This window comes from Botrytis porri (genome assembly GCF_014898465.1).
Source record: "Botrytis porri strain MUCL 3234 chromosome Unknown BPOR_005, whole genome shotgun sequence".
In the NCBI taxonomy this organism is placed as follows: domain Eukaryota; kingdom Fungi; phylum Ascomycota; class Leotiomycetes; order Helotiales; family Sclerotiniaceae; genus Botrytis; species Botrytis porri.
The window spans coordinates 514,276-539,242 of NW_024066079.1; the positions used below are offsets into that span (position 1 = coordinate 514,276).

Here is a 24,967-nt window from a genome sequence, read left to right on the forward strand (position 1 = left end):
TTCAAGTGAAAACATACAATGCAACACACACACACCTCATCGATCCAAAGCTTTAAAAACTAATACCACTAGAGTAGGGTAGCAGCCAGCAAAGAAAAAAACAAAGAGAGGAAGAATGATACAACATCAAGAAAGCATACTCCAAGATTAAGAACATCCCTAAAAATACAAGAAACATGATAAACCAGACATTCAGACGAAATGGTATTTTTACGATTCACGCTGAGCAAAAAGAAAGAAAGAAAGAAAGAAAGAAAGAAAAGAAACGAAACGACGATTGAACAAATAAGAATGATCCAACCCAACAACAAAACAGACGACTAATTAATTCTTCAATTCCCCAAATCTTCAATCCCCCCCCCTCCTCCTCCACCCGCCCTCTTCAGCCGCAAACATCCCAAGAACCCCAAACACCCACCCCCCTACCGCACTATCTGAGTACCCACAAAGCAAACCCCATAAACCCCAGCCTTCCTAGTTTCTCATCTTCCATTTCCCATCTCTTATCTCTTCCCATCCACCCATCTTTCCGATTCATTCATTCTTACTTTCTTTCTTCTCTCCCCTCATCATCTTTCCACTCATCTCTCCAGACAAACAAGATATGCCAAAACATGAAACATATAATTTGCTTACTATACACTTACACGACCAATTCCATGCTCCACAACCTCGCTCCAAGGATTCACATCCACGTCCGCTCTCGCCTCCCACTGCTCACCAATCCCGAACTCAAACTATTGTACAATCCTTCATGAAAGTTCATCTCGGCTGGGGAAGAGAAGCAGGTATCACATAACACCACATCCCCGATATTGTGTTTTGTTTTGCGGGGATGTAACGACTATGTAGCTGTGCGAGTATGACAAGTACAACTATGTATCACATACCTACGCACAAGCACGACCACAAACAAAAACACAAGCACATACAACTCAAACCAATACCAAAAGTCATAAGTATAAGACAAAAGCACGTATTTTTTATTTACTCCTTCCACCTCCCCTACTATCACCACCAACTATCACTCATCCTGCATCCTCCACTTCCATCAAAAATCATCATAATTCATAAAACCACCTCTCATATCCATCTCCATACATACACACCTGCATCAATAAAGCAAGAGACGGGTATAATGCTCGCATATTTGCAAACAATGTAATGCAATGGAACATCGCAAAATATGTAATGCAAATCAAGCAAGAGCCACAGTAAATACAAATGCAAATGCAAATGCTCAAAAATATGATAGAAATGTATACAAAGTTTTGGTATCCATTAGACATGCTAGAAGACTATCCCCCCATTACATCATCATTATTAGCTCCTCCATTTAGTTGTCATTTTGTCCAGTATTAGTAGACATTCTTCACATTCATCCACTCGATTCTCCACCGTAATAAACCCTTCACTTATTCTCTCCTTGTTCATAAATATCCCCCAACTGCAACGACTCAAAATTAAAAGAGAATAATTAAGCCGCTTGTTCGTTCTCGGCTTCAGACTTAGCCTCAGGAGTAGCATTTCCTGATGCGGCCGCAGCGGCAGCAGCAGCAGCCGCCTTTCTCTTCTTCTTCTTAAGGGTAGACTTTGATGGGGATGTCGAAGATGATGGGGATCCTGGAGATGTTGGGGAGGTTGGAGTTGTTGGTGAGGTTGGTGTAGCTGGTGACTTCAACTCAATAGTCTTAACATTGTCCTGGATTTGAGCAAGTCCCTTCTCATTCAAAGAAACACCCTCCTGAGCAATCAACTCAACCTTGGTCAAAACTTCCTTGGTATCAAATTTCTCAGTTGTAGTCTTAATTTCAGTCAAGACACCATCTTGAGCAGAGATACTTGTGATTATTTCTTTGACGGAAGATTCAAGACCAGTGATGTCAGTTTCCTTGAAAGATGGAGCTGGGGTAGATTTAATTTCATCAACAGTAGTCTTGACAGATGCAATGGAGGATTCGATATTGGAGAGATCAACCTTTTCTGGTGCAGATGATGTCTTGACTTCTTCAATAGCTGCCTTAATTTCTAAGATGGATGATTCAATTGAGCTGAGATCAACCTTCTCTGGTGCTGGAGCAGCCTTGATCTCATCGATAGATGACTTGACGGCAGCAATAGATGATTCAATGTTAGAAAGGTCAGTAGCTTCATGAGTTGGGGCTGGGGTAGCCTTAATCTCATCCACTGTAGCCTTAACAGCTGCAATGGAAGACTCAATGTTGGAAAGATCAACTGCCTTTTGTTCTTGAGCTGGAGTAGCCTTGATTTCGTCAACAGTACTCTTGACTGAAGCAATGGATGCCTCAATTACACTCAAATCAATCTTTTCGTGAATTGGAGCCCCCTTGGCCTTGATTTCTTCAACGATGGACTTGACGGACTCGATGGAAGTTTCAATCTTACTCAAATCAACTGATTCTGGAACAGGTGATTCTTTAGCCTTGATTTCATCGACTGTGCTCTTCACAGAGGCAATTGATGCCTCAATAGCGCTTAAATCGATCTTTTCGGCAACTGGGGTCTCCTTAGTCTTGATTTCCTCAATGGATGCCTTGATAGACTCGATCGAAGACTCGATTTGACTCAAGTCAACCTTTTCGGCAGCTGGGGTCTCCTTGGCCTTGATGTCCTCGATGGATGCCTTGATAGACTCGATCGAAGACTCGATTTGACTCAAGTCAACCTTTTCGGCAGCTGGGGTCTCCTTAGCCTTGATGTCCTCGATGGATGCCTTGATAGATTCGATAGATGATTCAACGTGGCTTAAATCAACCCTCTCGGCAGCTGGATATTCCTTGGTCTTGATTTCCTCAACGGATGCCTTGATGGATTCAATTGAGGATTCAACATTGCTCAAATCAACCTTCTCAGCAGCTGGATATTCCTTGGTCTTGATTTCCTCAACAATGGTCTTAATCTCGTTAACGGAGCTCTCAATGGTAGAGAGATCAGTCTTTTCTGGTGCTGGAACTGACTTAATTTCGGTGAGAGTACCGGAATGAGATTCGAGAGCTGCCTTGATTTCGGCAATGGAGGATTCGAGAGAAGAAAGGTCGACTGGTCCAGAAGCGGAAGACTTGATCTCCTCGAGTGTGCTCTTGTGGGATTCGAGGGTAGATGTGATTGGAGAGAAGTCAACTTCCTTAGGAGCGGCGCTGGTAGAAGTCTTGATATCTTGGAGAGTAGCGATGATTTCCTTGACAGAAGATTCCAAGCCCGAGATATCAGTTGGTTCAGGAGTAGTAGCTGGTGTAGAGGTAGATTCTTTAATAGATGCAACGTTAGAAGCAACTTCCTTAAGTTGAGCATCAATTGGAGAGAGGTCGATGGTTTCGTGAGCTGGAGATGGAGTAGATTTGATCTCATTGACAGTAGCAGAGATTTCTTTGACGGAAGCTTCCAATCCAGAAATATCAGTCTTCTCAACAGCGGCAGCTGGAGCAGAAACAGTTTCCTTGACTTCACCCAAAGTGGAAAGAATTTCCTTAACAGATGATTCAAGACCAGAGATATCGACAGTGGTTGGTGCAGGGGCGGACTTGATTTCCTCAATGGAAGTAGCAATATCCTTGATGGAGTTCTCGAGACCAGAAATATCAGTTGGGGCAGAAGCAGGAGTAGATTTAATTTCTCCAAGAGTGGTAGCATGTCCTTCAGCAGCAGACTTAATTTCGTTCAAAACAGCAGCATGGGAAGCATGAGATTCGTTGGAAGAGTTAACAGCGGAGAGGATATCCTTGGAGGTAGCACTTGAATCGGATTCCTTGATAGCGGCAACATCACTCTTGATAATAGCAAGGTCGGATGTGATGGCATTGAATGCCTCCTCATTTGTAGTGCTCTTAAGAGCAGCAACCTCTGTAGCAATTCCATCCAACTTTGTAGTGTGCGATTCCAAAACCAATGTATCTTGAGGAGAGGAAGACTTCTCACTTAATCCCTCCAAAGAAGATGTGATCTTGGCAATAGCTTCTTCGATGGCAGCTAATTTGCTTGCAGTGTCTGCATTGCTAGCATCGATTTGTTGAGAAAGTTTGGTAGCTGTGGCAGCGAGTTTTGTATCGACAGCATCAACATTGAGGGAAACATTCTGAATGGCGGTAGGGATAGAACTGATGGATGATTCGAAGGCTGGTTTAATCTGCGAGAGCAAAGAGGTAGCGATGGCATTTGAAAATACATCCAAGTTCAAGGCCTTCTTCACAGCCTCCTCGATAGCAGCCTCGACGACTTCCTTATCCCTAGCATCACGCTCGGCAGATGTAGTTGAATCCTCTCCACCTGATGTAGTAGTAGTTGTGCGAGAAAGAGGAGCTCCAATAGCCCTTGGAGGGGAAGCGGTACGACCTAACAAACGACCGAACATGGTTGGATTGAAGATTGCGTATGGTAGGTGAGCAATGTATCGAAAAAGAGACATCCGAGAGAACCTGGATGTTTACTTTCTCTTCTACTCACTTTTTTCCTTCTTGTGAGATGGCAACACAAGGGGGGGGGGGGGGAAGAGGAGATGGAGTGAGGTTGACTTGCAGGTTGGGAGAAAAAAGTCGGAGAGACTTGTGATGTGGTAAGGCAACGAGTGTGAGCTCTTTTTCTTTTTCCCAATACGGTAGATGGGACCAACAATGAGCAGGGAAAAAAGACAGGGTTGGAAGAAATGGGTGGATTTGTATGGGTAGAATTGAGGGGTTGGTAGGACCGGACCGGAAGATGGATGAATGAATGAATGAATAGAATCAAAGAATTGGAGGGAAAAGGAAAAATCATCTATTGCATCCTTGAAAAGATTTACCTACCTGGGGTGTGGTCACTGTGGGTGGTGGTGGGTGTTGATTGACTTGATAGGTTGGTTGTATTGGAATATTTCCTATCCACACTTTGTGCAGTTTCCACCATTCAGCCAATGATTGTGAATGTATTCATTGAATTACGGTCGTGATTGAATCAATTATGATTATAATTACCGTATTGGGACATCAAGTGATTCAATTATAGACGAGTGACGAGTGAATAAATCCATCCATTTCTCCCAATGAAAGATTTTGATATTTTTTTCCGTCCAAAAATGAGGTTATCGATGAACATGAGGGGGTCCAGTATTGACTAAGCTTGATAGAGATTAGTCACAGCCGGGCCACTCAAAGTTGGGTACAATTGGTCCATTGGCGGATGCATTAGTGGATACATTGGATACATTGGACACATTGGACACATTGGACACATTGGATACATGGGATACATGGGATACATTGAATACATAGGATACATTAGTGGATTCTAACCTTCTCGAGACTTCTGTAAAGTCTTTGATGAATGATGGATGGTCTCAGGTCTGTCGCTCGGAGCTATCCTTGTCATTTGTGAAGAATTTGTTGTCACCGCATCTTCATCCAAAAAAAAAAAAAAAAAAGATTGCTAACGAAAATGAAGGTTGGAATGGGCTCTTTTTCATTAATGATTATTAATGATTCAAAAAAAGATGGAAAATTTTGCTTCTTCACATTCATGCTAAATGCTCAGAGTATCATCAGAGGGTTATCCAAGGGTCATAGATGTAACCTTTCAAAGGACAAGCTTCTCGGAATTGAAATTTCTCCAATGAATATCGTGCCCGCTTCCTGTATGGGGAGAGAATGGAATGATAAAATAGAATGTTGACGTGCTGGCGCCGCATGTCTGCCCTATGTGTTGTGTATGTGCACTGTGTCTCGTGAACGTACGAGAAAGGAAAGGAAAAGGGTCCCCACTAACGAGTGAATTCTCCTATCATCGGTGAACAGTTGTCTAGACAACTCATGAGCATTATTGGAACCCTTTTGAGTGGTTATGTTTAGCTTCATAGAATCTCTGGAAGCTTCAAAAGTCAAAAGAAGCTGGTGAATGATGCTTGTCATGGATGTGATGGGTCGGGTGAGATGCGGTCTTTGGAAGTTTCATTCTTCTGGAAGTTTGGAAAGAAGGTTGTGATCTGGTAGGAAATGATATTTGAAGGCAGGTACTGTACAGTTCAGTGGAACACTGAGCATTGGAATTGTCCATAGATTTTTCAGTATGAGCTGGGAACCTTGATTCGATCAATCTTTGGTCCGACTCTCGAGCTCCGTATGTATACAGAGTATGTCTCTACGATGATCTATCTGCAAGCCGACAATATCTGTACGGTTCAAGGTTCACTCCATGCCAACGATGATGTAGATCTTTCGTCAAACAGGAAGTTTTGCGGCTGAGCTATACTTCTAGGTCAGATCGTCAGGACAGCCTTTCACCTGCACAGTTGCTCGGACAATTGAATAGAATCCTGTTCTGTCTCCGGTATGTAACGGCGACGACAAATCGGTTCACGTGTACAAAGAGGTACACGGTAAAACTTCACGAGGTGACAAGAATATCTTGTCATTTGAAATCAGTGAAGCTTTTTTGGGCAACGGTGTCCGATACGTGCTCGAGCGAGTCCATCAATGTCTTGCTCACTGTTCCAGTGACATCAAGTCGTCTATTGTGAGTCTCATACGTGTATTTCGGGCTGAGTATCTTGGTGTATGTATCGATGATGTCGAAGACATCAGGAGATTCGAAGCTGGATAGCTATGTTTGTCCATTAAACTCATCATCAATGCCTCGCGACAATCATTCCTCGCAACAATCATTCCTTCCAGTCTTCATTTTCTATCTTTCATTTCTCTAGTTTGACCAAGGAGCCAGCCAACGTCTGGAAGTAAGTAATCTATATCCGTGTCAGGAGCAAGCGCACATCCTACCGCTGTACAATATTTGCCAATGATCTGGGCGATATATTTGAAGAATATGAATGAACGTGTCTGATTTTGGAGTGCTGGAGTCTAAAAATTGACTGCAACGATCGATGCTTTGACGTCGAGATGGTGGTGGAGTGGTGTTTCCAAAAGTGCTGGATTAGGGTGACCAGGATGGACTCTATGTGCATTTAAATTGATTGTGACTTCATTCGCATGGACCGACGATTTCTCATCCACAAACATACACTTTCACATCAACCCAAAAGAAATTTGGTCATTCTCAAGCTCGATTAAATATCGCTCTTCAATACTCGAAATCGTTCGGAATGCTCTCGCTCACACTAGCTACATGTCGATTCAACCTGACATTATGCATCTTCTTAGCCACCAATCGAAACTTCGGAGTCTCCCACAGGACCTTCGTGATGAGTAAATTCAGCCTTATCGCCGTCATATAATTTAGTCTTTGCAATTCAATGTCCCCCTTTAGAAAGCAAAAGGCACGAAATACTACTTCGCAAACTTCTAAGGAAGGTTGAAGCGCTGGCTGACGAAATTCTAACTACAAAGTTGTATTTGATGGATTTCACGTTCTTATTTTGAGTTTCCATTTATGTCTGGTAGCTGGCAGGCAGCTACGTGGACGATTTTACACATTGAGGGCTGTGATGATAACTCTCAGGCACAATGTGATGTAGCTCAACCTTGACATCTCAGCCTCTTTTGATTCATGCTTCATCTCAATCTCCTGATCTTTTTCAAAATTCTACATTCCACATTTTTCTCCTAGATTTTGATCATAAGATGGAAGTGTTAGCGGTTGCTGGTGAAGTCAATGCCGTGGTTAACAGGTCAAGTCATACAAGGCCGTGACTATCTACACACCATTCTTGAAGACAGAAGAGATGCTCCCATAGAACTCCGCTTGCTTATTGACGAGCTGTCTATCATAAAGAGAATTTCCGCCAAGTTTGCATCCTCAACACCTGAAAATCCTGAACTTATTGCCGCTTTGGACTTTTGCAATGAGTCAATTCACAAACTACGAGATGTGGTCGATAGATTCGGTTTCTTGACAGGCGTCGGAAAATATAAGAAGTGGGGACCAAGGCTCGCATTGGCTCTCAATTCCAGTAAGATCTTGAAGCGTTTGAACCGTCTAAGAGAAGCCAAAGGGCATCTTGAGCATTTGCAGAATGTGTGAGTACAAGGCATCTCATACTCTTGGTCCCTATTCTGATAGTTTACTAGTTTCAAACACGATGAAACAAAGTTGAAGATAGACAACCTACGCAATTCGATTAAGCAACTCAATTTATCCAATTCGCAGATTTCCGAAATTGTCAATTATTCACCCGCGAGGGTGGATGATATTGCTATTATGGCCAAGGAGACGAGATTTTTATTACAAAATATGGCAGATAAATTCGTAAAGCAAAGAGAGCGGAACCTCGAAAGCAATCGTCTCATTGAGAAACGTGTCGTGGATGCTATGGAAGTAATACTGGAATTTTATTTGAAGAAACATTTCCGAGAAACGAGAGACTCACAGTCGTCATCTTCTATCCAGTCGCTTCGCCAGGAAGCATGTAATGAGATACCACCAAGCAACGTTGAGTCCTGGAATACCGCTCTGGAAGACCCTCGTATACCCAGTGTGTCTTGGCAGAATTTTCAAGAGATATCAGAACTGTGAAACCTCCAGACTTTGAACGCACCTCAAACTATAGCACACAAATTGGCCAAGTTTTGATGAAGACCATATCAAGCACATACATGTCCCTCAATGAAATTGAGACAGAGCATTTAGAATATAATTCAACACCGATGTTGAATACACACGCGTTATCTTCTATCGAGGAGTTTCCTATTACGATTACGAGAACAGAAATTCTCTTACTTCCAGAATCTTGGGAAAAAGAGCGAGGTGCGATAATTATCGCAACTACCAAAAGACTTAAATGAAAGAGTAGCGGCTGGTAATATTCTTGACAATGGATTTACTGTATCACAATCCACTGGTGTCAAAGTCACTGCATCTCCGTCCCTGCTTTACATTGCATTCAAAGCTGTGTTCGTTGCTCAAGGAGTGCGTCACGGAAAGGCCAGGCGCAGGAAATTCCGAAAACCAAGACGTTCAACTTCTCTCCTTCGTCAATCCCCAGACAGTGAAGTAAACGATGTGGTAGAGCTTGTAACTCTTTGGTCGGCAGTGAATTGAGTCTAGAGTACCAGGACATGTTCATGAACGAGCCAAAGGGAACAGTAAATATACAGGAGTCTGTATCTCAACAGGCTGTCAATAGACTATCAAAAATTTCAAAGGCTGCGGCATGGTCACGTCTATGAATTAGTGATTGAAATATACAACGCATATGATGCAGGCATCTGTCAAACATGGCGCTCTCTAAACCCCCTTCATACAAAGTATGGGGCTCGATACTTAGATATAGCACCCCCAGCGCCTGTCAACATTTTTGGATATAAATTCATCCTTGATGAAAATGACCTTGAAGTACGCGACAATGAAGAGCTTTCACCATGGCAGATAAATTCGGTTCGGTATAAACAAATTATCTGTTAGTTCCTGATATCTCTATCGGACCTGAGTATGCTCGAATGCGACCTCTCAGATTATATCTTCCACCGGTCAGGATCTCATTATTTCACAGTTCGAGAAGTTTCCAAAAATGTTTGAGAACATGTGTGACTTTCCATACAGATTCTTGTTTCCCATGGTACAGGGTGGGCATTTCAACCTCTCTAAATTCTAGAATGATCTCCAAGAGCTATTGAGATGTCAATTTAGGATGCACTAGGTTAGTATTACATCTATTTCTTTGAGATTTGATCCATCTTGTGAGGAGTCTGTTGATCAATACATTATCAATGGTCTTGATCTCATTACGTAAACTTCTCTTCCTGCCACGTCCTGTATTCGTCCCTTCGTCCGATCAGTATTGACTGGCGATCAATCTGAGTAATTGGAATTTGACAGCTCGCAGAAGACAAACAGGACCATGTTTTTCGCCTGGAGAATATGTTGGAATTTGGAAGGAGTCTAATCACCATATCTTGGCGGGAGACAGGTAAAATTAGCACACCTATTCTCGGAGTAGATCAAGGGAACCCGCCTCAGTCTCTTGGCTCTGTATGAAATCAAGAGAAAGATAGCAAGAGCTTGACATCGATGATTGCACGTTCAAGTCCCTGGTATCCCTAGTCAACAGACCAACAATGTAATCGGATGACTGAAAAGGTTATCGAGGATGCCGCCGGATTTTTGATGATATTATAAAAACAAGGCTATGGTGTCGGAGCAGCGAGTTTGAGAAGTGTATTGAAAGAATTTGTCAAGCTCTGCAGAATGGTTTCCCACAACATTCTCTTGAATTTGGTCTAGGATTCATTCGATCGAATCTTCCAATGGCAGAACTTCCGGGAAGCGCTATGTTAATTTGCCACGCATCATTGTTGGCTCAAAGATATTGTGAATAAGATGCGAGGTGAAGATGTAAATCTCAATGCTTTGGGAAACCGTTTCGAGGGAGGGGTAATCACCCCGCGTAATACGACGATGCATAAACAAGTTTCTGTACTGAAAGGGATTCGTTCCAAGCGAATGGTTCCTCAAGCAGACTACAATGCAATGATACCCCCACGCACGAAATTCGTGGAGGTCGAGACGATCAAGCTGCTATTGGATCTCAAAATAAGAAAGCCGGTATCGGATGCTGGAATACTACATAACGGAGCACTGAACACTCAGAAGATTCTTTCTTAAAACTACTCAAATGACAAACTCGTGTGATTCTCAAAAGCCTCACTCGGCACAAGGATCCAGAAACAGTATCAAATGGGAGTATATCGTCACCTTCTTAAGAAAATCACATATGAGCCATGACACAATATATCGCAATTGTATCGCTTTCCGTCAATTAATATTAAAGATATCAAAATTGACATTTTCTTTTTCAAAACTAGCACTTTTAACATTTTAACTCTGAACACTTTTTTAAAAAATGATATTTTTGTTCTAAAATTTAACTTCTTAATGAATATTATTCTAGTTTTAAAATAAAGAAAATGTTATTTTAATCTCTATATTAGTAAGAGTTTAGGCCTCGTCTTATCGTATAGTAAGCGAAAACATGTCAAAACACCTCATTTCTTTAACTTTTAAACTATATATTAATTCAATTAATCTTTAAATTAAGTTTATAAAAATGATCATTGAAATGATTAAAAAAATGAATGAAATATTTTTAGTATTTTTTTTTATATAGTTATAGGTTCTTAAAGTTGAAATTATTAAAAAGCATGAAAAAAGTGATTTTTTTTTATGGAAAAAGTATTACATGTTATAAATTTTAAAAGATTTCAACTTTAAAAACCTATAAATTTATTAATCTTTAAAAATTCAAGAAACTATTTAAATCGAAGATCCTTTATATAAGTTTTTCTTCTATATATAATTTTTATATCAATTTTATAAATAGTTGAAGAATTATAAAAATAATTAATTTATATGAGGAAATAATATTTTTATAAGGATTTTGTTACGAAAAAGAGTAGTATACGATAAGCCGGGGCCTTAACTCTTACATAAAAAAAAAGGAATATTCTAATCGTAAAATAGAAAATCTAATTTTATCTTATAATTCTATATCTTATAATATATTATTATCTAGTTTTTCATCTTATAATTTCAATATAAAGAATATGATTTAAAATATACTTTTAATAATAAATTAGAAAAACTTTTATTGAATATAATTTCAATAATTTTAATAAAATTATTTTATTTTATTAATCCATTTAATGAAGAAATGTTTACTTTTTCAAATCGAGTTAATTCAAAAATAAATCTAGAATATTGTAACTTTAAATTTTAAGATTAAAATAACAAAAAAAAATAAACAATAAAAATATCATTTTTTTTAAAAGTATTTAGAGCAAAAATATCAGTAATACTAGTTAAAGAAAAAATGTTAATCATGAAATTTTTAGTATTAATACATAAAAAATTACTATTTCTAATATTTATCATAAAAATTCATCAAGAGATCTAGATTTTTCTTCTCAATCTCTCCACGGAATGATATTAACATGAAATCACGACCCTCAAGGATACGGTAGGCCAAATTAATCATATCCAAGTCGACATATATAGGAGTCAGATGATATACCGGCCTCATGCATAGGAATGTTAACACTGCACATTGTACTTTTTTCTTCTTTTGGATCGTGGTTGAGGATTTCTTTAACGGCAAAGTTGATGTCATTTGACCAATTACAGTTCATCCACATGATATTTCTCGTGACAGAAAGAATGAAAATATTCCCGTTGGATGTCTCATGAAATTGTTGATCACGTCACTCATCTCGATTTAAACTCAGTGTTGCATGTCTAGAATTCTACTCAATCACGTTACCCTTACCCATCTACCTCTAATTTTTCTTGTCGCTCGCTCATCTAGCAATTTTGTCGGTCGCGGTACTTTGTGCTTGTATTACAATTGCTCATGACGCCGGATAAAAGTCGATCGTTCTCGGAATGCTACCGGGGTTTCTTTAATTTTTAGATGGGGCTGAGTTCGCGAGTGTTTAGATTTACGGAGAGTTGTATTCGTTTCGTAGAAATTATTTTGGGAGGGAGGGGAGAGAGGGGTAAAGCCTGGAGAAATCAAACGTGGTTCGGATTGAATGGTTCTACCCATCATATTCACGATATAATTGTTTAACATACACTCTAGATTTGGAAGTGGAAAGCAAGCTAACTAGGTTCAGGTCTGGTCTTTTTATCCATCAGGGATTTACAAGCAAGTCATCAACGAGCAAAATCAATCTAGTCTGGTCTTCATCACATCACACCAATCATACTCTAATTTTTGGGGGTTTGAAACTTCTATCATTCCTAAACGCTAGTTTGTATGTGTAATAGAAAGACTACAAAAAGAGTCTTCTATTCAAAAAAAAAAAAAAGTATATTTACATTGAAAACCAAACTCTCATTTATCCATCCAAATCAATCTCCCGTGGTTTTGAGCAGCGGGCCAAAACGCTTATGCGTCACATGTCTCACCAGCATCAGAAGCAGCGGCGGAGGTAGCGGCTGGAGCAACGGATGTGATCATCGTGGTTGGAGCAGCGGTTGTGGAGATAATGGCACCGGCTGCGCTTGAAATGGCAACGGAGGAAACGGTGGAAGCGGCGGCAGAAGTCATAGAGCTAGCGGCGGCACTGGTGGCAACAGAAGCGGCGGAAGTAGCAACGCTAGCGGCGGCGGAGGTAGCGGATGCCACTCCGGATGCGGCTCCGGTGGCGGCTCCGGAAGCGTTGTACATAGCTGGGCCGGGAATAGTGTAGGTGAGGGGAGAGTAAATGTTGACCAAGATACCTGGGTCGGTAGGAGTGTAGAGAGCCTCACCGAGAGTTCCTGCAGGAGCCAGGGTACCGGAACCACTGACCTCGAAGTTGATACATTGAGGGTAGTTTTGAGCACCATCCGCGGAACCGGCACTGTGGAGAGCGATAATCTCATGACGAGCGACGTAGTTTCCAGGAGCGAGATCGGCTGGGATGGTAGTGGTCCAGGTGTTGTTGTTGGCAATCATTTTGTCGGAAGCCCAGGTTCCGGGAACGGTGGTGTCGTCTATCAAGCCAGCTTCGTCAATCTTGAAGAATTTAAGAGTAGTCTTGTCAACGGTAGCACAGTCTCCATTGCAGTTGGCAAGGTAGGTGATGACTGGACCGTGATGCGAATTAGGCCAGACAGTCCATTGGAAGTCAACGCTGTCACCAGCGGCAACTTTAGCTGAGAGAGCAGCGTTGGTAGCTTCTTTAGCACAGATGATATCACCAGTGGTATAAGCAGATGGTGATGTGAAACCGAGATCAAGATTGGTGTCAGCCCAACCGATGGATTCAGGTTGTGGGGTTTGGTATGCGTTGCTAACGAGCCATCCAGTGTAGCTATATTGAGTCAATACATTGGAGTTTTATGATGACGCGAGAAAGTTTAAACTTACTAGGTTCCACCAGCTACAATACCGGAAACATATCCGTGAGCGGAAACTGCGGCGACCATACTGGCGAAAGCGGTGAGCTTAGAGAAAGACATCTTGATTGATATTTTTTGAATTGGGGGGGGGAAAAGTGAGGTAGTTTGATAATCGAGTGATAAAAAAGTTCACAAAAGAATTTGAGATGTTAGACCAGCTGAATGAATGTAAGATGCGTAAAGCAAAAAAGAGAGTGTGATAGAGCGAGAAGAGAATGATAGAACTTGAATGTACAAAGGCTTGCTTTGATGTGGTTGAGAAATGAATCATTGGGGAGAAGGAGCCGACGGAATATATAAAATTTTGAATTTACACCCTTGTAATCCATTCACGCCATCGTGATATGAGTAGGCGCTCTACCACAATCTGTATGCATCTACTTCATACCTCATAGCCTTGTCATCTGGTCGACAACGAGTGCCAAGAAGTCGAGAATATATTGAATATGATGCTGTTTCCATACCACTTTCATCTCTTAATTCCAGGCGCTTCCAAAAGGGATCAAATATTGTTTGTAAATGGAGATGAAGATATTAATCCAATTGGTGGAAGGTGTTGAATTTGGAGAAAGAGGACTAGGATTACCCGCATTTCGAAACGCTTTGGGGCTCTTGGAGTGTTTTAGATTAACTGTAGGCGTGGCCGCAATCTCGTTGATCTAATGTTCCGATCTAGACGTGGTAATATTTTACTCCTGATGTTTCGAACGTAGCTATAATGCTGTTTCTTTTATCATCAACTCCATTGTTCAAGACCTCCTTGATTCATTGTTCATCTGGTTTTTCAATCAATCGAGATGTACTTCCGCATGCCAAGCATAATGCATTGGATGAAGCTTTGGAAGCCTTGGAATCTTATGACACACTTGTGGCTGTGTGGTAAAATATTCGCTAAATGTTCTATTGAAGGTCTAATTCCATAGTGTACCTACCTACTACATCAGTCTTTTGATAAAGAGTTTGATCTTCAATGGAATAAGATACGCAACTTTGCGAATCAGTGTTCCGATGGCATATAACGTATTGCACAGACAGGAAGACTGGAAGCCAAGGCTGTCGTATTAGCACCGACTCTTTCAATCCTTCCAAAAAAAGTCCAAATATACGATAAGAGGGAGTAAGCCTGCCAACCTAATCGCGGAAATGAAGTGGAATCAAATAGATTAGATGAGGATCAAGGTGGGTTGAAAAAGAAAAAATATGTGATGAAAGTTTATTAATAATCCAGGGGTACACCCAGGTTTCCATTTACCGCAAAACGTGTGCTCTCTGGCCAATAATGTCAACAAATAAGACCTTGGCGTACGGCTCTGGCGCCCTATTGATTGATTTTCTCCGATTGGTGGTTAAGTTGTTGGTGTTTCAAACGGAATTTATACTCGCCTAAGTTCTAACGTTAAACGTCAGTTCGTTGGTAGGAGGTAGGTAGGCAATCGATGTTTGTCCAAGTCTGATGAAATGAATAAATTGAATAGGATATAAACGTTGTGAAACTTTTGATAAAAACAAATGTCGTCTTTGAATGTTACCCTCCTATATGTAGAGTGACCTACTTGTCTCTTGGTAAGCGCTTAATCCAATACCAATTAGTAAAGGTCTCTCATTCCACCCTTCAAGTGTCCTCGAAACGCCCGTATAATGCGACAACATCAGATCGTAAGGAACGTCCCGCAGTGTTCCTGTAGGTATCGTTGATTGACAGCTCCAAAAAATGGCTCTTGGATTTCATCAACATATCTTTACAAATAATTCTTGGCTGCGATGGAAATGAGTGACCTTTTATACAAAACCCAACCCATACTGAATCTTGTGTTGTGGATCCAGTAGATTTATCTTGATTGAGAGTCGTAAACGCGTACGTAATCTCTTCGCCGAATAATATCATTGCCTGCTCATATGTGCTCATATCTGCTCTCCTCTTTCGTCCATCACATGACTACCTACGCGGATATGTCCCTCGATGTATAGGTCATATAAGTTCTATTGTCTCTGGGATGGCATCACACTGAAGAAGGCTTCAGTCTAATCGCTCTTCTATTTTTTCATTCTGCAATGTACGTATCACCGGGGATTGTTCTGTCCATAAATTTAAATTCGAGTGAAAGGTCTCTTCTCACAGTATTATAATCGGCTACCAGCAAGTGTCAAGAAGAGAATTTCAGTGGTCAAGTGAACCTGGCCATTGAGTCACTTGAGACCATTATCGCCTTTTCACGTTGGCTGGAAGAGCGGTGGATGGATAATGTGGCGCAAGTTTTCAAGATATCTGATGATAGGCATGAGAGACATTGTAAAACTTACTGCCCGATGCTGCATGAAAGCTACATTATTCCATTCTTGGATGATTTTGGTCGCTTTTCAGAACTTTGAGGATGAGGATCTGTAGACCGCTCAATGGCCTTACCGTGAAGTGATTATTTCACCCTGATATCTGGTCACTTTAAAAGTTTTGTACCCGCTTCGCCATGGACCTTATTGGAAGAAGTAGTTGTTAGGAAAGAAGTCTTTTAAAGCAACATAACTCAGAGAAAAAAATGTTATGATACAGGTACAGGTATCTATATAAAGAAATCTTTCCTTGAGAGATTTTTACCTTCACTTAGATCCAATTCATACTATTTTCATCTTCTCATGCACAAGTCTTTCATCGTTATCACTGCTTCTTGCCATAACCACGCCTATCATCTTCTATTAAATAGCTTATTGTTGGAAACTTTCATAGTAAAATCGAACAATGAGAACAAACAGCTCGGGTCTTCGGGAACAAAACGGAGCGAAAAGAGAGAGGCAGCGAGATGAACCTAGAGGGAGTGGATTAAGATATATTGAGAAACCAAAATATACATCAGCACGGGATCCAAAACTAGTTCTGGCACAACCGCAACCGGACTGGAATCGATACACAGTTGCTAAAATTCCTCAGAAGTTTGAACGTATGAATTCTGAAGTGCGCGGAGAGAATGAAGCTGATGGTCAATCGGGTGCAAACGAACACTCTGCTGCGGCCTCTCCTAAAAATCACAGTAACGGGAGAATTCCAAGAAAGCCAGTATCGAAAGAACCGGCTAAGAAAAGTGATCTTACACTCAGCCAGATTGAATATGAAATCTTCTTAGCAGCCGGTGCAAATCCCAGTTCCAGGCCTCCCCCAGAAGCTACGATACCCTCACAGTCTAGATCAAAGCAACACATTCCAAATCCAACACCGCACAAATCCAGACCTCATATTCCAAGACAAAGCCAAACAAATGATCTTCCTTCAGGTCAAAGACGCATGGGACGAGTCGACATTCCAAGAATGAGCTCAAGTTATCATGGAGCAGAGAGTGGTTTGGGGAGTGATTCCAGTAACAGTCGACCCCCAAACAGGAGAAGGACTCGTGCTGAAGATGAAAGGACAAACTCTACTCGGGGTCAAAATAAAGAAATCATTATTCCTAAAACAAGAGAAAATCCAGCTCTGCCGCCTCGTAATATGCACAAACAAGATCAATTGTCTACTCCTCAACAGTATCCACGACTGTCAGGGCATAGGGCTGTAGCGCGTGAGCATCATTGTCCCATCACCGCTGATTTGCAAGAATCTAGACAATTGCCAGATTCAGTGCCGAGATCTCATACAAATCAAAGAAATGGTAGTCAGATTCCCGCGAATTACAGCTATCCTTCTCACAGGGTCAGACCGTGAAATGGTAAATTGCATTTGCCGAAGCATGGTGAAAGGCGGCAGTGATACGACAATATCTTGAGATTTATTCCTGGGGCACATGGAAACGGAATTGAAGAGGGTGATAGACTGTAGTCTTATTGCATAATAGCAAACGGATCAAGTTCACATTTTAACATGACCAAAATATTATGATTGTAGATAACGATTTTGACTTCTGCACCTTTCATAGTAATTAATAGGAATTTATTAAAATTCAATGTAAATTCTCTATCACACAAATCGTGAACCACTACGATTTCCTACTCATTTCTACGTGGTATCTTCTTTTAATCTAAAAGCTAGGAAAGAACGATCAAAAGAGCTTGAAAGAGGCAATCTACAAGCTCAGAATCAGATTCACAGAAAAAGAGAGAAAAGTTCACGAAGGTATCGATGGTATCGATGGTAAATAGGGCAATGAATTCCATCGACAATGTCGTAATTATGGTCCATGTATCTTACTAGTACCTCCATCATCTTGAGGGATCATTATATTATATGCACTCCTCATAAAGTCAATCGAGGTGTAGTCGCAAACCAAATATTCCCCGCCAGCCTCTCGGGTATTGAAAAGTCAAATACGACCCAAGAAACTCAATATCACCAAGTGCAAGATCAACAAACTCACAATCGCATTTTAATGTTTAAACAACGGGGCCGTGAATGGCCAAGAAGTGGACAAAAAGCATAGGTAGCGCCAAGACCAAATCATCCTCATACGAAATGGACGACCATCCCCATAACAAGATCACCGACTTCAAAAAGTTCTTCGTGCCAGAATATTTTGAATTGAAACACAGACCGAAGACTCGTCACGATATCAACGTGGGCGACACCACACAACTCAAGACTGGCGTCGGGAGTAGCAACACAAAAGAAAATAACCCTACGGGAGAAATCTTTTACACCGCCAATACGAATGAAACAGTTGTATCCTCAATATTCGAAAGATGAGATGTTTCGAATTTGGGAAAATCTTTGTGGGAAGAAGGTTGTCGAAATCACAACGGGCAATCATTCACTACAATGACGAGATCGCTTCCATACTGACCTCTTGATACGAATCAATTGGACTTAAGTTGTTTTATGCGATGCAAAATGAGCCCAGGCACTCACGGCAATCTTGTCTTCCAAATCCGTAAAGTCTTACACGGTCGATGTGAGCTCCTTTAAGAAGTTGTCTGCATGTACTCGAGCGCCATGCATGCCGCAACATATGCTTCTCTTCTGATGCTTTGATGTCGACTGTTCCGAGGCAATGAGTGGTAGGAGATGACGTTAAAATCTAGAAGTGCGGCCGAGACTTTGCGCCAAATCCTTCCTCCCCGGTAGGTAGCTCATGTCTTGTATATGTTCTACGATGTGAAGAGGCTACAGATTGAACAAACCCTTCAAAAAGCTCGAGAGCCATTCACTAAAATTGACAAGCAATGGGATCATGCAGAAACAACCTTGAACCGTTTGCGAAATCACCACCCTTCCATATTTAAGGTTCTCTTCCCATGAATCCCAGTCAGGACCCAAGCAAGTTCTCAAGTGCTTTCGAGCTGCCGCAATTCCGAAAACAAATGAATTGTACATACTTGGAGGTTACTTTTGAATCCTGCCGCCAATCCTATTGATATTCAACGGCTCTAGCTTCCTGTTTCGAATCGATAATCGCTATTCAGTACCAAATATTACAGTCAGGTTCTACTCCAAGTATCTTTTTCGGAGTAGTTCAGAATCAATTTTCGAACGGGTGCCCGAAATTAATGAATAGCAAATGGCTACATCGAGTCTTTTGGACCTTCATTCGACATATGGAGCGAATACGATAATGATGAAGAAATTGGAGACCCTCAGTTTGCTACACTGGGACAGTCGCAGCTTCATTCGCATAGAAAATATTAATCTATCGGAAATCATGAACAACAAATTGCTTCTTTTGGCATTCCATCCTGGCGACAACAGCATCATAACCGCCAAAAACAAATAGGCACACAATGTAGAGTCGCCCCCTTTCAACTCAATTTATTTCCCCTTACCCTTCTCCAGGCGTGGTGAAATGATGGAATCTGGTCGACGGAGCCGAAAGTTTAATAAATCGAACGTCGTCGGTAGTTTCAAAGAATTGTTTTAACGAAGCATTATTGGTTATGCTATTGAATCTTTTCATCTAGACTGTTCTAGTGAACGTTTATTGGATGGGAACAATAGACAATTCCCATGCATTGGTAGCATTGCATGGTCGAAACGACGATATGTGACACAGACCAAGTCTGTCACTCTGTTAGTACAGAGTGAGCCTAGGATTTAATTACAGGGGGTAATTAAACGAGATCTATGTTTCATACCCTTGCCACAGCTTCAAGGTGGTAAAATCCCCAAAATTCATCCAATCTCCTCTCATTTTCATCTGAGGAATTCGGATATCGGTCAGAATGAAGTGGGGAGGCATATATTGGAAGGAATTGATTCATGTATGAGTCGTCACCCTTTTCAAATCAAAATATCCTTGCGAGCAACAAATATATTGCTAATTACCGCCTTGAATTACTTCTTTCGTTCACTCAAGCCATCCACAAGCAATTTTTATCCAATCTAGTTCAAGCTTTATGACGAGCATAAGCTTTTTGGACATGTTTCTAGCCCTTTTGCGAATCCCCCTTGACTGCCTTTGCAAGCAAAATCTTATCGTGCGATTCACGGATAACTGGGATATTCAGTTTGTTGTATACAGATTGAATCTCCACAACTGACCAGTTCATCTAATGATACAGGGCTATGTCCCATTCTCTAAAGTTTGTATAAGTATCTTTCCCTTGGCCAGCTTGACTTCGAATTCCTCATCGTTCAAGCAAACGTTTCTTTCTTTACCCATCACATTCATTTACACAGTCCTCGGCGACTATCTACACTCATTACTTCATTGATTGAAGCTTATCCAATTTTTTAAACCAAACGCTCATTTTTTCCACCTTGCGAAAAACTTTCGAAAACTTCCCCCATCAAAATCATCAATCTCAAGATTTCATCATCAAAAATGTCTTTCTCCAAGATCGCTGTTGTGGCTGGTGCCGCTTTTATCTCTGGTGTTGCTGCTCACGGACGTGTCCAAGGTATCACTGCTGATGGAGTTTGGTAAGTAACACTCAAATGGAGTTTTAGAAATAAACGCTCATTCAAATAGGTATGAGGGTTATAACCCAGCTTTCCAATACGAACAAGTTGCACCAGTTGTTGCTGGGTGGTCCGATCCAACTGATCAATCGAATGGTTTCATTGCACCAGATGCTTATGGTACATCCGACATCATTTGCCACTTGGCCGCTACCAACGCTCAAGGATACGTTAATGTTACTGCCGGAAGTGAGGTCAACTTGCAATGGACTGTCTGGCCTGATTCGCATCACGGTCCAGTCATTGGTATGTTCATGTCGATTCTTTTTGCATATTCTTTTTGCTAATTCGTCATTTAGACTACCTTGCTGCCTGTACCGGAAATGATTGTAAAACTGTCGACAAGACCACCCTTGGATTCTTCAAGATCGATGGTGTAGGACTTGTCAATGATGCCACCGTCCCAGGTACATGGGCATCTGATCAGCTCATCGCCAACAACAACTCCTGGTCTGTCACCATCCCAGAGTCCTTGGCACCAGGTGCCTACGTTCTCCGCCACGAGATCATCGCTCTCCACTCCGCTGAGCAAGCCAATGGAGCTCAAAACTACCCACAATGTGTTAACCTTTGGGTTTCCGGAACTGGATCCGCTGTCCCAGCTAGCGCAGATACCGTTCTTGGTACAGCTCTTTACACTGAGACTGATGCTGGTGTTAACGTCAACATCTATGCCTCCCTCGCTTCTTACGATGTTCCAGGTCCTACTCAATGGGCTTCTGCTACTGCCTCCGTTGCTCAAGGTAAGCTTTCTATTTCCTCCCCATACAAATCTTACTCCTTGAATCATAACATCTAACTCAATTTAGGTACTTCCGGAGCAGTTGCCACCGTTGCCGCTGTCGTTTCTTCCGCTGCTTCATCTGCTGCCGCTGTTGCAACCTCAAGCGCCGCTTCTTCAGCCGCTATCGTCGCCTCTTCTTCCGCTCAAACCACGGCCGCCGAAGTTGCCGCTACCAGTTCCGCTGCTAGCGTTGTCTCATCAGTCATTGCCAGTTCCGCAGCATCAGTTGTCACTTCTGCCCCAGCTGTTACTGCTGCCCCTTCAAGCGTTGTTACTGATATGATCACTGACTACGTTACCGTTACCGATGTCGTAACTGTTACCGTCACTGCATAAATATTCAACCTCTTGGTTGGTTGTTGAAACTCAGTACCTTCTTTGACCAAAAAGCTTTTTGATGATATTTTGATGGTTTGTTTTTGGATTTGATTCGGGCTATCAGGTATAGCTTGAATGGAAGATTTATGAATGAGCCGGAGGATGAGTTGAATGGGCTTCATGTCACTTTCTTGTATATATTATGTCTTGTATAAACAGAACTGAATATTTTTGAGCCTGAAAGTTTTTTTTTTGGGTGACTGTACTTGATTAGGAAGGCTTGAGAATTTGCTGTATACTTACCCCGTACTTATCTTTTAAATGAGATGTTTGATATACCAGGATCAAAATAGCCAAATTGTATAACGATTCTAGAAATCAAGAATCAGTGATTTCGATGTTCCATCACAAATTTTAAGATTGAGTGGTCGAAACTAAGATGCCTCGCATAATCTAGTGAATCCAGTCTAAATCAGGAATAAATCTGTCATCAAGTGTATATAACTCTCCATCACTTCTCTAATTTCTTCCATAAGATTTCCCGACAGCAATTGCTCGATGTTTTTCCATGCTCTTCTTAGAATCTTTATTCTACGTAATTGTTCTACGGAATTGATATCGTCCTCGGTGGGCATGATATTTTCGAGTGTGCGTGGTTTTTGTGATTTACATAGCTCTCCACGGGCAAGAAAGCTTTTTGACGACAGTCCTAGTTCGAATTCGAATTCGAATGAGATATTTGATTTAAGATAATGACGATTCTGTTAAATGACAACGATACCCCAACTCGCACGATATTGCCGGTGCTGAGCCTTGAATAAGTCGACTCGAACATGTGTCTACCTCCAGCTATATACTCTAACAAGGCATCCAAAAGCTTCTTCCATCTATCGCTTCCGCTTCCGACTAAATCATAGTATGCTGATTCCAGGTAAAGTGAACATAGCATGTCTTTTTATGCTTCAAACATATTTGTTACTCAACTGCACGAGGATCGGTTGCTCGAATTTGGCGTCTTCTTCATATATAGCACCCGAAGTACTTACTTACTCTACTCCAATACTTTCAATGCGGAATATAACATGGCATCACTTCATCTTCTAACTATGCATCAATATCCAGGTCTCACGTAACGCTATGCAAGTGTCATTTTGAGAAATTTATATTGATTTTGTGATTCAAGACCCGGTAGGAAAACTTCTTATAGTTGATTGTACTGGCGATGAGAGGGTTAGTGGACGGTAACAGTCAAGTATCTGCATACATTCACGAACACTTCTCGAGACAAACGACAGCGAGAAAGGGATTAAGATCTATAGAGCTTATGTGTGTCTCAAACGAGAATGAATATTTCTTGACTGGTTTGAATCTCGATCTTGTTTGGAGATAATAAGTACACTATAACTCGCGTGGACTTAGGATGCATCATTTTCTTCTATGTGTTCTTCGGACCAGAAGTTGCTTTGTGAAGGTTGAAGGGGAATGGGATATTCATACCCCAGAATTTATCATATTATTGTACGAGAAACAGCTATCGTCTGAGAGGGAAAGAGCATACCCGGCTCATCTTGATCACGTTGCAGAAATAGTCTTGGGGTTTTTGTCGAAAAATCTTAATACATTACAATGAATGATACCATTTTATAAGTTTCCCCATAAGATATTCCTCATCTTTCCTACCTTGGTAGCAAATAGAGAACACGCTTGATCTAGGTATTCAATTCAGAATATTTTCAACAGACTTCAATGCATGAACAAAAGATTCAGCACATCATTTTTACACTTAACGTCTTGTTGAATCCCCGTCAAATTGCTATTCAATGCATAAATTTTCGTCATGAATGATTATAGATTCAATGGAAGATATGATTTCATTTCCCACAAAATTTGATATTGATATTTGATCGGATTCTAGCCATGTAAACCTGTTCTCATATTTGGCTTTATCATCGTTGAGAAATCGAAAGTGTTCAGAACAGTTGTGACAATCGATAGCATGGGAAAGCTCGATCTTATCAGATTTCGAGTGGATAGATTCATATTTGTTGTAAAAAATGTTGGTACTGTTCCTAGCGGATTGGTGCTGTAAAGTTAGGTATAGGTGGTATTGTAAGAGTAAAGATCTGACTTTGAGTAGAGGGCTGAAAAGAGTTAATTCGAATAGACTTCCAGACTTTCTGGTCAAGATTATGTGTATGTATGTATTTTTGTGTCCTTGAAATTCCCTTGCAAGTTACGCGTTGCTTGAAATCTGGAATCTATCTCGATAGTATGCTTCAAAATATCCGTTCCGCCTTGTAAGATTCTGAATAAATGAGATGATCTTGCGTCTTTGGACGGAAATCATAAGGATTGGAATGCTCTTGGATTTTGATTTAATATTGTGGTTATAAAGGAGCAAGAGGGAGGCTTTGGAGGAAGCAAACTGTGAATCAATTTGCGAAGTCACAGCATATATGGTGTGATTGAAACCTGCGTTTCTTAAAACAAGAGAAATTTCGGGGGTTTCTGGTGCTTTCTATTGAAATACTATACATATCAACTTTGCTATGTAGATTGACAAATGTGACGTAGCTCAGGGTGAGTGGCAGCAATTAATTGCAGTTGATATATAAAACAGTGATATCAATTGGTTGAGAGAAACGACAATAAAACCCAGGGTCTGTGGTAACTACGCACCCACAGACAGATCCAGGAATAAGTATGATGACGGGCTTCCCATATGCGGATGACTTTCAATCACTGGGTCCAAAATAGTCCAGCACCCTTATTTCTCGGCTTTCAACGAAGGAAAAGGTATGTGGCCTCTCAGCGTGCGAGTAGCGGAGGTTTTGTTTGGGAAACAAACGACCAAGACGCTTAAGCTTATACTTATGCTGCATTATGTCTTACTCGCTGTCTCTGCATTACAGGAAACTGGAAACGGTACTGTAGTCTGTAGATGACTGAGATTCGAGGTTTCCGAAACGAAGTTGACTATAAAAACCCGAAGTGATAATCATTCTCTCATCTTATAATTCACATCAGGATTCTGCTGACTGTGTATGGCTGTTCAAAGAAGCAATGGCCCTGTATAGGAGCTAAAATAACAAAGAATCTAGTCCGTCGAAACGTACATTGAATCTTTTTTGGGGGTGGGAAAGGAGGGGACAGATTTCACGTCGTTAAGATTT

At 41.1% G+C, this 24,967-nt stretch overlaps 5 protein-coding genes across 5 annotated transcripts; 3 read left to right on the forward strand and 2 right to left on the reverse strand.

Annotated features, from left to right (window-relative positions):
- Positions 1-1,477: 1,477 nt before the first annotated feature.
- Positions 1,478-4,369, reverse strand: EAF01_003914 (uncharacterized protein; the record flags this gene model as incomplete). The annotated part of the gene is made up of 1 exon (XM_038912168.1): positions 1,478-4,369. The coding sequence occupies one exon, from the start codon at positions 4,367-4,369 to the stop codon at positions 1,478-1,480; it is 2,892 nt and encodes a 963-aa protein (XP_038771852.1).
- A 3,224-nt stretch (positions 4,370-7,593) lies between these two features.
- On the forward strand, positions 7,594-8,979 carry EAF01_003915 (uncharacterized protein; the record flags this gene model as incomplete). The annotated part of the gene is made up of 4 exons (XM_038912169.1): positions 7,594-7,958; positions 8,010-8,413; positions 8,464-8,685; positions 8,732-8,979. 4 exons carry the CDS (start codon positions 7,594-7,596, stop codon positions 8,977-8,979), a joined length of 1,239 nt encoding a protein of 412 aa, XP_038771853.1.
- A 3,667-nt stretch (positions 8,980-12,646) lies between these two features.
- On the reverse strand, positions 12,647-14,128 carry EAF01_003916 (uncharacterized protein). Its single transcript, XM_038912170.1, has 2 exons — positions 13,790-14,128; positions 12,647-13,733 (listed from the first exon to the last, which is right to left on the reverse strand). The coding sequence occupies exons 1-2, from the start codon at positions 13,879-13,881 to the stop codon at positions 12,824-12,826; spliced, it is 1,002 nt and encodes a 333-aa protein (XP_038771854.1). The 5' UTR covers positions 13,882-14,128; the 3' UTR covers positions 12,647-12,823.
- A 2,427-nt stretch (positions 14,129-16,555) lies between these two features.
- Positions 16,556-17,509, forward strand: EAF01_003917 (uncharacterized protein; the record flags this gene model as incomplete). Its single annotated transcript, XM_038912171.1, has 1 exon — positions 16,556-17,509. The coding sequence occupies one exon, from the start codon at positions 16,556-16,558 to the stop codon at positions 17,507-17,509; it is 954 nt and encodes a 317-aa protein (XP_038771855.1).
- Positions 17,510-20,555: 3,046 nt separating this feature from the next.
- On the forward strand, positions 20,556-21,812 carry EAF01_003918 (uncharacterized protein; the record flags this gene model as incomplete). Its single annotated transcript, XM_038912172.1, has 4 exons — positions 20,556-20,653; positions 20,703-20,938; positions 20,992-21,435; positions 21,502-21,812. The coding sequence occupies 4 exons, from the start codon at positions 20,556-20,558 to the stop codon at positions 21,810-21,812; spliced, it is 1,089 nt and encodes a 362-aa protein (XP_038771856.1).
- Between the last annotated feature and the right edge of the window lie 3,155 nt (positions 21,813-24,967).